This window comes from Telmatherina bonti, assembly GCF_933228915.1.
Source record: "Telmatherina bonti genome assembly, chromosome: 21".
Lineage (NCBI taxonomy): Eukaryota > Metazoa > Chordata > Actinopteri > Atheriniformes > Telmatherinidae > Telmatherina > Telmatherina bonti.
This window is the reverse complement of record NC_136630.1, coordinates 1677520-1691750: the sequence shown is the minus strand read 5'-3', so window position 1 is coordinate 1691750 and position 14231 is coordinate 1677520. Positions and strand designations below refer to the sequence as shown.

The following is a 14231-nucleotide window of genomic DNA, read 5'->3' as shown; positions in this document are numbered from 1 at the left end:
TCAGGTCCTGGTCCTGACTGAGACCTGGATCCGTCCAGAAAACACCGCGACTCCTGCTGTCCTCTCCCTTAACGCAGATTTCACCCAGACACCTCGCTCTGCTGGACGAGGAGGTGGAACGGGCGTCCTGCTTCCTAAAACATGGAACCTTACCTCTCTGTCCCATGGCTTCCTACTCGGCACTCGAGTATCATGCGGTCAGTCCTCAGTCCTGGTCCTGCTGGACCAGATCCACCGGTCAGTCCTGATCCTGCTGGACCAGATCCACCGGTCAGTCCTGGTCCTGCTGGATCAAATCCACCGGTCAGTCCTGGTCCTGCTGGACCTGTATGCTGCTTGTGACCCAGCCAACCATCAGATTCTCCTCTCCACTCTCTGAGCTCGGCATCTCTGGATCTGTCCTCTCCTGGTCCACGTCCTACCTCACAGGAAGATCCTTCAGAGTATCCTGGTGAGGAGAAGTGTCCAGATCACATGAAAACAGGGGAGCCTCAGGGATCGGTGCTCGGCCCTCTTCTCTTCTCACCATACACCTCCTCACTCGGTGCAGTTAGAAGCTCTCATGGCTTCTCCTACCACTGCTATGCAGATGACACTCAGCTTTTCCTCTCCTTCCCACCAGATGACACAATGTTTCTCTGAGAATATCAGCTTGCCTTGCTGATATCTCTGCATGGATGAAGGATCGCCACCTTCAGCTCCATCTGTCCAAGACAGAGCTCATTGTCTGTCCAGCCAATCCTTCCTTACCTCTGCAGATACGTGTGAAGCTCCACTCTATCACACTTGTTCCTACGTCTGCTGCCTGGAATCTGGGTGTCATGATGGATGACCAGCTGACCTTTAAGGTCCATGTTGCCTCGGTTGCCCGTACCTGCCGATATGCTCTCTACAACATCAAGAGAATCAGACGTACCTGACAGAACACGATTCAGCTTCTGGTTCAGGTTCTGGTCATCTCACACATGGATTACTGCAGTTCCCTACTGACAGGTCTGCCTGCATGCTGGTTAAACCTCTGCAGATGATCCAGAACCAGCAGCACGTCTGGTTTTCAACCAACCCAAACTGGTTTCCAGTTGCAGAACATTACATTCAGAGCTCTGCTTCTGGTTCTCATCATGATGAAGTGGAACGGGAGATTCTCATGGTGATGAGGTGGAACGGGAGATTCTCATGGTGATGAAGTGGAACGGGAGATTTTCATCATGATGAGGTGGAACGGGAGATTCTCATGGTGATGAGGTGGAACGGGAGATTGTCATCATGATGAGGTGGAACGGGAGATTCTAATGGTGATGAGGTGAAACGGGAGGTTCTCATGGTGATGAGGTGGAACGGGAGATTCTCATGGTGATGAGGTGGAACGGGAGATTCTCATGGTGATGAGGTGGAACGGGAGATTCTCATGGTGATGAGGTGGAACGGGAGATTCTCATGGTGATGAAGTGGAACGGGAGATTCTCATGGTGATGAAGTGGAACGGGAGATTTTCATCATGATGAGGTGGAACGGGAGATTCTCATGGTGATGAGGTGGAACGGGAGATTTTCATCATGATGAGGTGGAACGGGAGATTTTCATCATGATGAGGTGGAACGGGAGATTCTCATGGTGATGAGGTGGAACGGGAGATTTTCATCATGATGAGGTGGAACGGGAGATTCTCATGGTGATGAAGTGGAACGGGAGATTTTCATCATGATGAGGTGGAACGGGAGATTCTCATGGTGATGAGGTGGAACGGGAGATTTTCATCATGATGAAGTGGAACGGGAGATTCTCATGGTGATGAAGTGGAACGGGAGATTTTCATCATGATGAGGTGGAACGGGAGATTCTCATCATGATGAGGTGGAACGGGAGATTCTCATGGTGATGAGGTGGAACGGGAGATTTTCATCATGATGAGGTGGAACGGGAGATTCTCATCATGATGAGGTGGAACGGGAGATTCTCATGGTGATGAGGTGGAACGGGAGATTCTCATCATGATGAGGTGGAACGGGAGATTCTCATCATGATGAGGTGGAACGGGAGATTCTCATGGTGATGAGGTGGAATGGGAGATTCTCATCATGATGAGGTGGAATGGGAGATTCTCGTGGTGATGAGGTGGAACGGGAGATTCTCATCATGATGAGGTGGAACGGGAGATTCTCATGGTGATGAGGTGGAACGGGAGATTCTCATGGTGATGAGGTGGAACAGGAGATTCTCATCATGATGAGGTGGAACAGGAGATTCTCATCATGATGAGGTGGAACGGGAGATTCTCATCATGATGAGGTGGAACGGGATATTCTCATCATGATGTGGTGGAACGGGAGATTCTCATCATGATGAGGTGGAACGGGAGATTCTCATCATGATGAGGTGGAACGGGAGATTCTCATCATGATGAGGTGGAACGGGAGATTCTCATCATGATGAGGTGGAATGGGAGATTCTCATGGTGATGAGGTGGAACGGGAGATTCTCATGGTGATGAGGTGGAACAGGAGATTCTCATCATGATGAGGTGGAACGGGATATTCTCATCATGATGTGGTGGAACGGGAGATTCTCATCATGATGAGGTGGAATGGGAGATTCTCATGGTGATGAGGTGGAACGGGAGATTCTCATCATGATGAGGTGGAACGGGAGATTCTCATGGTGATGAGGTGGAACGGGAGATTCTCATGGTGATGAGGTGGAACGGGAGATTCTCATGGTGATGAGGTGGAACGGGAGATTCTCATCATGATGAGGTGGAACGGGAGATTCTCATGGTGATGAGGTGGAACGGGAGATTCTCATGGTGATGTGGTGGAACGGGAGATTCTCATGGTGATTAGGTGGAACGGGAGATTCTCATGGTGATGTGGTGGAACGGGAGATTCTCATGGTGATGTGGTGGAACGGGAGATTCTCATGGTGATGTGGTGGAACGGGAGGTTCTCATGGTGATGTGGTGGAACGGGAGATTCTCATGGTGATGTGGTGGAACGGGAGATTCTCATCGTGATGAGGTGGAACGGGAGATTCTCATGGTGATGAGGTGGAACGGGAGATTCTCATCATGATGAGGTGGAACGGGAGATTCTCATGGTGATGAGGTGGAACGGGAGATTCTCATCATGATGAGGTGGAACGGGAGATTCTCATGGTGATGTGGTGGAACGGGAGATTCTCATGGTGATGTGGTGGAACGGGAGGTTCTCATGGTGATGAGGTGGAACGGGAGATTCTCATGGTGATGTGGTGGAACGGGAGATTCTCATGGTGATGTGGTGGAACGGGAGATTCTCATGGTGATGTGGTGGAACGGGAGATTCTCATGGTGATGAGGTGGAACGGGAGATTCTCATGGTGATGTGGTGGAACGGGAGGTTCTCATGGTGATGAGGTGGAACGGGAGATTCTCATGGTGATGAGGTGGAACGGGAGATTCTCATGGTGATGTGGTGGAACGGGAGGTTCTCATGGTGATGAGGTGGAACGGGAGATTCTCATGGTGATGTGGTGGAACGGGAGATTCTCATGGTGATGTGGTGGAACGGGAGATTCTCATGGTGATGTGGTGGAACGGGAGATTCTCATCGTGATGAGGTGGAACGGGAGGTTCTCATGGTGATGTGGTGGAACGGGAGGTTCTCATGGTGATGTGGTGGAACGGGAGATTCTCATGGTGATGAGGTGGAACGGGAGATTCTCATGGTGATGAGGTGGAACGGGAGATTCTCATGGTGATGAGGTGGAACGGGAGATTCTCATCATGATGAGGTGGAACGGGAGATTCTCATCATGATGAGGTGGAACGGGAGATTCTCATGGTGATGAGGTGGAACGGGAGATTCTCATGGGGATGAGGTGGAACGGGAGATTCAGAATCTTTTAGCAGAGGGTTAGAAGACTGGTCTCCATGACTTTTTTGTCGGGGAGCTTCTGAAACGAAACATATCTGTAGCAGCCGATGAGGAACGGGACACCGGTTGGTGGTGCCGGCTCCGAGAGACGGAGCTCCTCAGAGATCCAGTCGTAGCCTTTCATAGATCCAGAATAAAAGAGGAGAGCCTATGTACAGCGTGGCACAAGAAAGCTTTCCCCTGGAAGTAATTTATATCATGACTCTATCTGTGCTTCAGCTAAGAAAGTTCTGTAAGAAAACAGGGTTCGCTCTCAGACGTCCTTCCCGGCTGGACTGGGGGTTTTCTGCCCAGAGGGAATTTGCAGTACGACTCAGGACGAGTCGAAGGAGATGTGCCACAGCTTACCTGCTTAACCCCCTCGAGACTCTGCTGGAGCAGATCAGGAGGCTGTTGTGGACAGTCAGCAGTGGATATAGACAGACCAAAGGACATCAACATACAAGGACAGGCTCCAGGTCTGCTTGGATCCCAAACAGAAACAGATAACGTTGCTTGGTCAAAACTTACAACACAAATGGTTATATGTTGACATTCTGCGTAACTGATTACCAACTGGTTTTAACTCAGAGACTCAGGCTGGACTGAAGTCGCTGATCAGAACGTCCAGATGGTCCTTGTGGTCCTGCAGATGTTCAGCGAAAAGCAGCTCTGCTCTTCAGACCTTGTCTCCACAAGCTGATTTCTAATTCCATTCATCTTCGTCACTGCGATGCAATCAAACAAACGTCAAGGTATTTATGTTTGTGTCGGCAGGCCGACAGTCCAGAGGACATGCACGGCTGGATCAAGGCAATCTCGGGGGCCATTGTTGCTCAGCGTGGTCCTGGACGCTCCGCTACGGTACGTATCCTGTCAGGTGAAGCAACAGAAGATGCAGCTTTGCATTGCTGAGTGAAGGCTTGTTTAATATTAGAATGTTGGAAAATTGTTTCAAATGAGTATTAGGGGATTTTTCAACAAAAAATCCACTAAAGTCATTCTGATTTCACAGATCTGCAACACAACTTCCTGCAGGGACTGATAATGTAGCATATATATACTGGGACCAGTATTGGGACCAGTACTGAGCCCTGTGGAACACCACTAGGCAGAGGGAATGGATCGCAGAGGAAGTTTGCAGTAAAACTCCACTTAAACCTGAAGGTGACGCCCTGATCTCCAGGAGCTTCACCGTCAGGTCACTTAAACCTGCTTCATTCCTTGATGGTCTTAAAGCGTGGATATTTTCTACCATCAGACGTCTGAACGTCTCAGGTTGAGGAAGTTTGCAGTCTTTAACCGGACGTTTGCTTTAACAGGAAGGACGCTCTGGAGACGTGCAGCAGCTCAGGCGACGTGTGTGTGTGTGTGTGTGTGTGTGTGTGTGTGTGTGTGTGTGTGTTGAACATGCGTGGTCGCTCTTGGCCTCTCTGTAACTGAGCTGTAAACTGTTTTCAGATCCGTCAGGCCAGGCGGCTGTCCAGCCCATGTATACAGAGGTATACGCCGTTCTGCAGCACATACGTTACGCCACATTCCTTTCCACCATCCCTGCCATCCACCGCGGCCTTCCCGCACCGACCATTCATATGTCTGTCCCAAGCAGCCGAGCATCCCTCCAGAGCAAACTGGAGTCTGTCGCAGCAGACAGAGATTCAGTTTTTCCTTCCAGTATTAACCTCCAAACTAACCAAAGCATAAGGTTTCCACGCCGTTTCTCCGTGTCGGAGATCCGACCACGTTCTGACAGGTTTTGTCACATTTCATCCACTGAACATCCGGTTTGCATTTCAGCCCCAACCGAGTCAGTCTGGAGGAAGTCGCAATCTCATCTTGCCGGTTTTCCATGTATTCCGGCTCCAACACACCTGATTCAGGTGAATCAGTCACTGTGTTGAACCTCATTGGCTGTTGGATCCAATTTATGATTCTGGTGTGTTGGAGAAGGAATACACTGAAAACCTGCAGGACATCGAGGACCGACTAGGCGCCCCAGGTTCAGGGGATGGATCAGGGAGTTTCCGAGCAGAAGATGAAGAAGCTTGTGTTTCCGACTGCAACAAGCCTGTACTCAGGTTGTTGAACTGTACTCAGGTGTTTCTGGTCCGAGACGCCTTGCCGGTCCGAGATGCGTTGCCGGTTTGAGAGGTGTTGCCAGTTTGAGAGGTGTTGCCGGTCCAAGCAGGGTTGAAGGTCCGAGACACTTTGCCGGTTCGAGACACGTTGCCGGTCCGAGACTCGTTGCCGGTCTGAGACGTGTTGCCGGTCCGAGATGCGTTGAAGGTCCGAGACGCGTTGAAGGTCCGAGACATGTTGCCAGTCCGAGACACGTTGAAGGTCTAAGGAACTTTGAAGGTCCGAGACGCGTTGCCAGTCTGAGACATGTTGAAGGTCTAAGGCACTTTGAAGGTCCGAGACGCGTTGAAGGTCCGAGACGCATTGAAGGTTCGAGACACTTTGCCGGTCCGAGACGTGTCACCGGTCCGAGACACGTTGAAGGTCCGAGTCGCGTTGAAGGTCCGAGTCGCGTTGAAGGTCCGAGTCGCGTTGAAGGTCCGAGACGAGTTGAAGATACGAGACGAGTTGAAGGTCCGAGTCATGTTGAAGGTCCGAGACACGTTGAAGGTCCGAGACACGTTGAAGGTCCGAGACACGTCGAAGGTCCGAGACACGTTGAAGGTCCGAGACGCGTTGAAGGTCCGAGTCGCGTTGAAGGTCCGAGTCGCGTTGAAGGTCCGAGTCACGTCGAAGGTCCGAGACACGTCGAAGGTCCGAGTCACGTCGAAGGTCCGAGACGCGTCGAAGGTCCGAGACGCGTCGAAGGTCCGAGACGCGTCGAAGGTCCGAGACGCGTCGAAGGTCCGAGACGCGTTGAAGGTCCGAGTCGCGTTGAAGGTCCGAGTCACGTTGAAGGTCCGAGTCACGTCGAAGGTCCGAGTCGCGTCGAAGGTCCGAGTCGCGTCGAAGGTCCGAGTCGCGTTGAAGGTCCGAGACGCGTTGAAGGTCCGAGTCGCGTTGAAGGTCCGAGTCACGTTGAAGGTCCGAGTCACGTTGAAGGTCCGAGTCGCGTTGAAGGTCCGAGACGAGTTGAAGATACGAGACGAGTTGAAGGTCCGAGTCATGTTGAAGGTCCGAGACACGTTGAAGGTCCGAGACACGTTGAAGGTCCGAGTCACGTCGAAGGTCCGAGACACGTCGAAGGTCCGAGACGCATTGAAGGTTCGAGACACTTTGCCGGTCCGAGACGTGTCACCGGTCCGAGACACGTTGAAGGTCCGAGACACGTTGAAGGTCCGAGTCACGTTGAAGGTCCGAGACACGTTGAAGGTCCGAGACGCGTTGAAGGTTCGAGACGCGTTGAAGGTTCGAGACACTTTACCGGTCCGAGTCGCGTTGCCGGTCCAAGTTGCGTTGAAAGTCTGAGACGCGTTGAAGGTCCGAGATGCGTTGAAGGTCCGAGATGCGTTGAAGGTCCGAGACGCGTTGAAGGTCCGAGACGCATTGAAGGTTCGAGACACTTTGCCGGTCCGAGACGTGTCACCGGTCCGAGACACGTTGAAGGTCCGAGTCGCGTTGAAGGTCCGAGTCACGTTGAAGGTCCGAGACGAGTTGAAGATACGAGACGAGTTGAAGGTCCGAGACGCGTTGAAGGTCCGAAACACGTTGAAGGTCCGAGTCACGTTGAAGGTCCGAGTCACGTTGAAGGTCCGAGACGCGTTGAAGGTCCGAGACGCGTTGAAGGTCCGAGTCGCGTTGAAGGTCCGAGTCACGTTGAAGGTCCGAGACACGTTGAAGGTCCGAGTCACGTTGAAGGTCCGAGTCACGTTGAAGGTCCGAGACACGTTGAAGGTCCGAGTCACGTTGAAGGTCCGAGACACGTTGAAGGTCCGAGACACGTTGAAGGTCCGAGACGCATTGAAGGTTCGAGACGCGTTGAAGGTTCGAGACACTTTACCGGTCCGAGTCGCGTTGCCGGTCCAAGTTGCGTTGAAAGTCTGAGACGCATTGAAGGTCCGAGATGCGTTGAAGGTCCGAGACGCGTTGAAGGTCCGAGACGCATTGAAGGTTCGAGACGCTTTGCCGGTCCGAGACGTGTCACCGGTCCGAGACACGTTGAAGGTCCGAGTCGCGTTGAAGGTCCGAGTCACGTTGAAGGTCCGAGACGAGTTGAAGATACGAGACGAGTTGAAGGTCCGAGACGCGTTGAAGGTCCGAGTTGCGTTGGAGGTCCGAGTCGCGTTGAAGGTCCGAGACGCGTTGAAGGTCCGAGTCACGTTGAAGGTCCGAGTCACGTTGAAGGTCCGAGACGCGTTGAAGGTCCGAGACGCGTTGAAGGTCCGAGTCACGTTGAAGGTCCGAGACACTTTGAAGGTCATGTTGAAGGTCCGAGACACTTTGAAGGTCCGAGACATGTTGAAGGTCCGAGACACGTTGAAGGTCCGAGACACGTTGAAGGTCCGAGTCATGTTGAAGGTCCGAGACACGTTGAAGGTCCGAGACACGTTGAAGGTCCGAGTCACGTTGAAGGTCCGAGACACGTTGAAGGTCCGAGTCATGTTGAAGGTCCGAGACACGTTGAAGGTCCGAGACACGTTGAAGGTCCGAGTCACGTTGAAGGTCCGAGACATGTTGAAGGTCCGAGACACGTTGAAGGTCCGAGTCACGTTGAAGGTCTGAGACATGTTGAAGGTCCGAGACATGTTGAAGGTCCGAGACACGTTGAAGGTCCGAGACACGTTGAAGGTCCGAGTCACGTTGAAGGTCTGAGACATGTTGAAGGTCCGAGACACGTTGAAGGTCCGAGACACGTTGAAGGTCCGAGTCATGTTGAAGGTCCGAGACACGTTGAAGGTCTGAGTCACGTTGAAGGTCCGAGTCACGTTGAAGGTCTGAGACATGTTGAAGGTCCGAGACACGTTGAAGGTCCGAGACACGTTGAAGGTCTGAGTCACGTTGAAGGTCTGAGTCACGTTGAAGGTCTGAGTCATGTTGAAGGTCTGAGTCACGTTGAAGGTCTGAGACATGTTGAAGGTCCGAGACACGTTGAAGGTCCGAGACACGTTGAAGGTCCGAGACACGTTGAAGGTCCGAGTCATGTTGAAGGTCCGAGACACGTTGAAGGTCTGAGTCACGTTGAAGGTGTGAGTCACGTTGAAGGTGTGAGTCACGTTGAAGGTCTGAGACATGTTGAAGGTCCGAGACACGTTGAAGGTCTGAGTCACGTTGAAGGTCTGAGTCACGTTGAAGGTCTGAGTCACGTTGAAGGTCTGAGTCACGTTGAAGGTCTGAGACATGTTGAAGGTCCGAGACACGTTGAAGGTCCGAGACACGTTGAAGGTCTGAGTCACGTTGAAGGTCTGAGTCACGTTGAAGGTCTGAGTCACGTTGAAGGTCCGAGACACGTTGAAGGTCCGAGACACGTTGAAGGTCCGAGACACGTTGAAGGTCCGAGACACGTTGAAGGTCTGAGTCACGTTGAAGGTCCGAGACATGTTGAAGGTCTGAGTCACGTTGAAGGTCTGAGTCACGTTGAAGGTCTGAGTCACGTTGAAGGTCCGAGTCACGTTGAAGGTCCGAGTCACGTTGAAGGTCCGAGACATGTTGAAGGTCCGAGACACGTTGAAGGTCTGAGTCACGTTGAAGGTCTGAGTCACGTTGAAGGTCTGAGTCACGTTGAAGGTCCGAGTCACGTTGAAGGTCCGAGTCACGTTGAAGGTCCGAGTCACGTTGAAGGTCCGAGACACGTTGAAGGTCCGAGACACGTTGAAGGTCCGAGACACGTTGAAGGTCTGAGTCACGTTGAAGGTCTGAGTCACGTTGAAGGTCCGAGACACGTTGAAGGTCCGAGACACGTTGAAGGTCCGAGACACGTTGAAGGTCTGAGTCACGTTGAAGGTCTGAGACACGTTGAAGGTCTGAGTCACGTTGAAGGTCTGAGTCACGTTGAAGGTCTGAGACATGTTGAAGGTCCGAGACACGTTGAAGGTCTGAGTCACGTTGAAGGTCTGAGTCACGTTGAAGGTCCGAGTCACGTTGAAGGTCCGAGACACGTTGAAGGTCCGAGACATGTTGAAGGTCCGAGACACGTTGAAGGTCCGAGACACGTTGAAGGTCCGAGTCACGTTGAAGGTCTGAGTCACGTTGAAGGTCCGAGTCACGTTGAAGGTCCGAGTCACGTTGAAGGTCCGAGACACGTTGAAGGTCCGAGTCATCCGATCCATTCTGGTTTTTTTGCCAAAGTTACCGAAGACACCAGTGGACGGTCCTACAGCGGTTCAGGGGCCTGAAACCAACCGAAGGTCGGTTTCAAGAACGTGCTTTATCGTTTCATCTCTGAGTCCTATTTGTCATCATCATCATCATCGGTTCCGCTTAACGCTGATGTCATATTTATTTGTTTCTTCTCTTTGTGCTGACGTCATCACACGGAGAACATTGTTCCAGTCCTCCTGAGTCCCAGCAGAACCATAACCGTTCTGAGGCTGGTTTCCTTCCTGCTAACTGTCTGCCATGTCTTTCTTCTCTCCTGGGCGTGTGTGTGTGTGTGTGTGTGTGTGTGTGTGTGTGTGTGTGTGTGTGTGTGTGTGTGTGTGTATGTGTGTGTGTGTGTGCGCGCGCTTTACAGAGAGTGCGGTGTGACAGTGAAACACTAACCTTCCCTAAATGAGCCCTGCTGCCTACTTCCTGTCCCTCCCACTGCTGCTCATCGACCAATCACCAAGCCCCGTTGTCTCTGCTTCCTTAGCAACCGCTGCTTCTTCCCGTCCTGCTCCCTGACAACCGCAGCATCACTTCTCCGTACGTGTCGCTTTAATGGTCATCACTTTAAGCATCCATGTTCTCGTCAGTCCAAGCAGAAAACATTATTTCTGAAGGTTCTGCAGTTTAACCCTTCGAACGCCAGCATGTTGCGCTGCTGGTTTCTGAACGTCTTCCAGGAGAAACACACACACACACACAGTTTCCATGTTTCCATGTCTTCCTGCTACCATCTACCTGCTATCTTCACTAAAGCACCTCCACCTCAGCTGCATCCCAAACGTCTTCTTGGCTTTATTCCAGTGATTATTTTATCAGCCGTCTCTTCATGATGCAGCTCGACGTTCGCCGTCCTCATGATGACCTTCCTCTTCTCCGGCAGCTGCACTCATAAACCAGTTCCTACCAAACCGGTTTCAGCCAGTTTATGGTGTCTACTGGTTGCTGTGGGAGTCCCGCTGGCTGGTCTCTACGTATTTACTAACATGGACGTGATATTAACTCATAAGTGCTCAGAACAGAGGATTGATCTCTGATCACCAGCAAATATCACTAGAAAACAAATAAAAACAGCAAAGTGTCTGGAAATATTGATATGCTGTTCAGTTTCTATCAGCGGCAGTTTTCCGTCACGTCTGAAACTTCCAGGTTTTATTTTTAGTCACTTTTATTTAGTTTATTGAACAGTGACCAGAGGAACATCCTCATTTCCTTCTGAGACCAGCAGAACGGCTCTTCACTAAGTTAGCCTCAAAGAGAAGATTCTGTTTTAGGGAAAGCACACCAAATGAGACTTGTTGCTATGGCAACAGAGATCATTCCAGACAGAGGTCATATTCCCGGCTCTCGTCCTGGTGGGACGCCACCATCAGTCGTGCCGCCTTTCCAACCTGCAGCTGATGTCTCCGGAGTGGCTCGCATCCGTAGACGAGGCCTGGAACGTCGGAGCGGCTCGCATCCGTAGACGAGGCCTGGAACGTCGGAGCGGCTCGCATCCGTAGACGAGGCCTGGAACGTCGGAGCGGCTCGCATCCGTAGACGAGACCTGGAACGTCGGAGCGGCTCGCATCCGTAGACGAGGCCTGGAACGTCGGAGCGGCTCGCATCCGTAGACGAGGCCTGGAACGTCGGAGCGGCTCGCATCCGTAGACGAGGCCTGGAACGTCGGAGCGGCTCGCATCTGTAGACGAGGCCTGGAACGTCGGAGCGGCTCGCATCCGTAGACGAGGCCTGGAACGTCGGAGCGGCTCGCATCTGTAGACGAGGCCTGGAACCATCATCCACCATCATCCACCCATTCCATCCATTATCCACCCATCATCCACCATCATCCACCAATTCCATCCATCATCCACCCATTCCATCGAACTTTCACCATCACCCACTCATCACCCACCCATCATCCACCATCATCCACCCGTGGAACTTGTACTGTTTTATTTATAATCCCAGCCACCACCTCTTCCTCTCACCTGCTCCTCGTCCTCTTTCTCTGTCTCCAGGAGCCCATTGCCAACCTGTCTCCCTTCTCAGCTCCACCCTCCACCATCTCCTACTTCGCCTTTGACTCAGAGCCACGCCCCCCAGGAGCCTCCACCACGTTCACTCAGCCTAACGCTGGGCCCGCATTACCAGGAAACCTTCCTGGGTCTCCTCCCATGGCGGCTGAGCGGCGTCCAGTCGGTGATGCTGCCACTCCCCTCCAGGCGGTCTCACCTGGCGATGCAGTCCTCAAAGTGATGGGGGTGGATGCGTTACTACGGAAACAGTACAGCAAGGGCGAGGAGGACCTGAGCGGTCATTCCCCCCAGAGTTCTGACACACAGATGACCCTGATGTGATGAATGTGGTGAACACACACTTTCACCCTGCTAACATTGTGACTGGGACCAATTTTACCTGCGTGTGACTCCACCTTCTTCCTCTGCTGTTTCCGTTCGTCTTCCTGTGTGTGTCTGTATACCTGGCACGGTGAAGCTGTGGCAGGTTGCAGCAGCTCCTTGTCGGTCTGGTGATGGAGGTTTCTGGCTGTTTGCAGCCCAGGTGTTACTGCACCAACTCTATCTTGGTATCAACGCTTTCATTCTGCGTTTCTGCTCAGGGGCTGTCCCTGTTTCCTCTCCTGGGTTCTGAGCTTTCAGACTGGCTGGTCGGAGGCGACGCATCTGCAACAGATGCCACCTTGCTCACCCCAGGTTTGTTCCAAAGCTGCTGAGTTTTATAGATCGCTTCTGATATTTTCTGCTTTTGCTTACTTGGAGTTTAGATGCCGGGAGAATGTGTTGGACAAGTTCAAGCGGCATTACCGGGTCAGAATCGTATGTGTAAGGGAAGCTGCAGTTCCACCAACAAACCACCAGGTGGCACACGTGACATCCTCAGAAATCTGCTGAATATTTGGGTTAAAACTCCAGACTTTCACCAGAATCAGAATTGCTTTCCTTTTTTATGAGTCAGTGAGTAGATTTTCATCTGGTCCCCATGGCATAGAAAAAGTCCAGATATGTCAGGACCAACTTCCTGGTAAGCGACAGCTCCTGGGGGGGTCACCACCCTGCAGGTCTGAGATGTGTTCTACTTCCACACATTGGATCACTAACGGACTGTACAAGCAGATTTATTTCATATTATTATATAAATCATTGTTAGAGATAAAAAAAAACCAAACTATACAATAAAGGGGCTTATTTCAGAAATATACAACTGTGTAACTTTTTCAAATGACAAACTACACTTACTGTTCAGGTATTACAGATAAAGTTGTTGTCATGGTGACAGTTTAAGCTGCAGCCGCTCTGATTGGAAAGAAATGCTGATGTGGTGTATTCTGTGTCCACCACGTTGTTGCATCAGAGTCTAAATTCAGGTTGAATCTGGAGAAAAAGGCTTGTAGAAAGTCTGACCTTGGCGCTTGGAGCCCACCAGGACCCCTCCCCTGCTCTAACTCCCCCAACCATTGGTGTGTGTGTGGATGTTTTGCCTCGTGTCTGCTTCCTGCCTGTGGCTTTCTTCTGGTTTTTCTGACCAAACATGCTTTTAGTTTTATATTATCTAGAGCGATAGCAGATAAAGACAACACAAATATGTTGTTTACTGACTTTTACAAACATGGGTGCATGTACACACACCATCCCCTCTCCTCCCCTGTAACACGTAGGCGGGGTTAAAGTGCCTGCATTAAACTTTGTAAAGAATTGATCAAATATGATCAGTGGTTTTGATCCTTTTTCGTGTGTATGTGATTCTGAAACAATGTAAAATATTTATTAAAAAATACTGTAAACAATCTGAACTTTGAACATTTCTTACTTTCTACGATAATAAGCAGCAGTGAGGGTTACCAAGCCAATAAGCAGACCTAAATAACCCTGCAGCCTTCATTTTATACTACATGCAGTTTCCCTCACGGCCACCAGAGGTCGCAACTGGTCCACGTTGGAGTGCGTTTTCAGTTCAAAAGTAAACCGTGTGAAGAAGACGGCGACTAGCGCTTCATCAGCTGCTCACCGTCCTCCTCAGGTCAAACTGCAGCTTGGGGTGGACTGGGGTCAAAGGTCGTGGCCTGATGATTGTGTCATG

The 14231-nt window shown here is 51.4% G+C and overlaps 1 protein-coding gene across 1 annotated transcript in view; it reads left to right on the top strand.

Moving 5' to 3' along the window:
- Positions 1 to 13819, top strand: part of LOC306771315 (pleckstrin homology domain-containing family A member 1-like) — a 72446-nt gene extending 58627 nt beyond the window's left edge. Inside the window, exons 11-12 of the mRNA XM_079260473.1 lie at positions 4668 to 4754; positions 12155 to 13819. Coding sequence (XP_079116599.1) covers positions 4668 to 4754; positions 12155 to 12493 — 426 coding nt within the window. The 3' untranslated portion in view covers positions 12494 to 13819. The remainder of the gene's footprint in view (positions 1 to 4667; positions 4755 to 12154) is intronic.
- Positions 13820 to 14231: the final 412 nt, after the last annotated feature.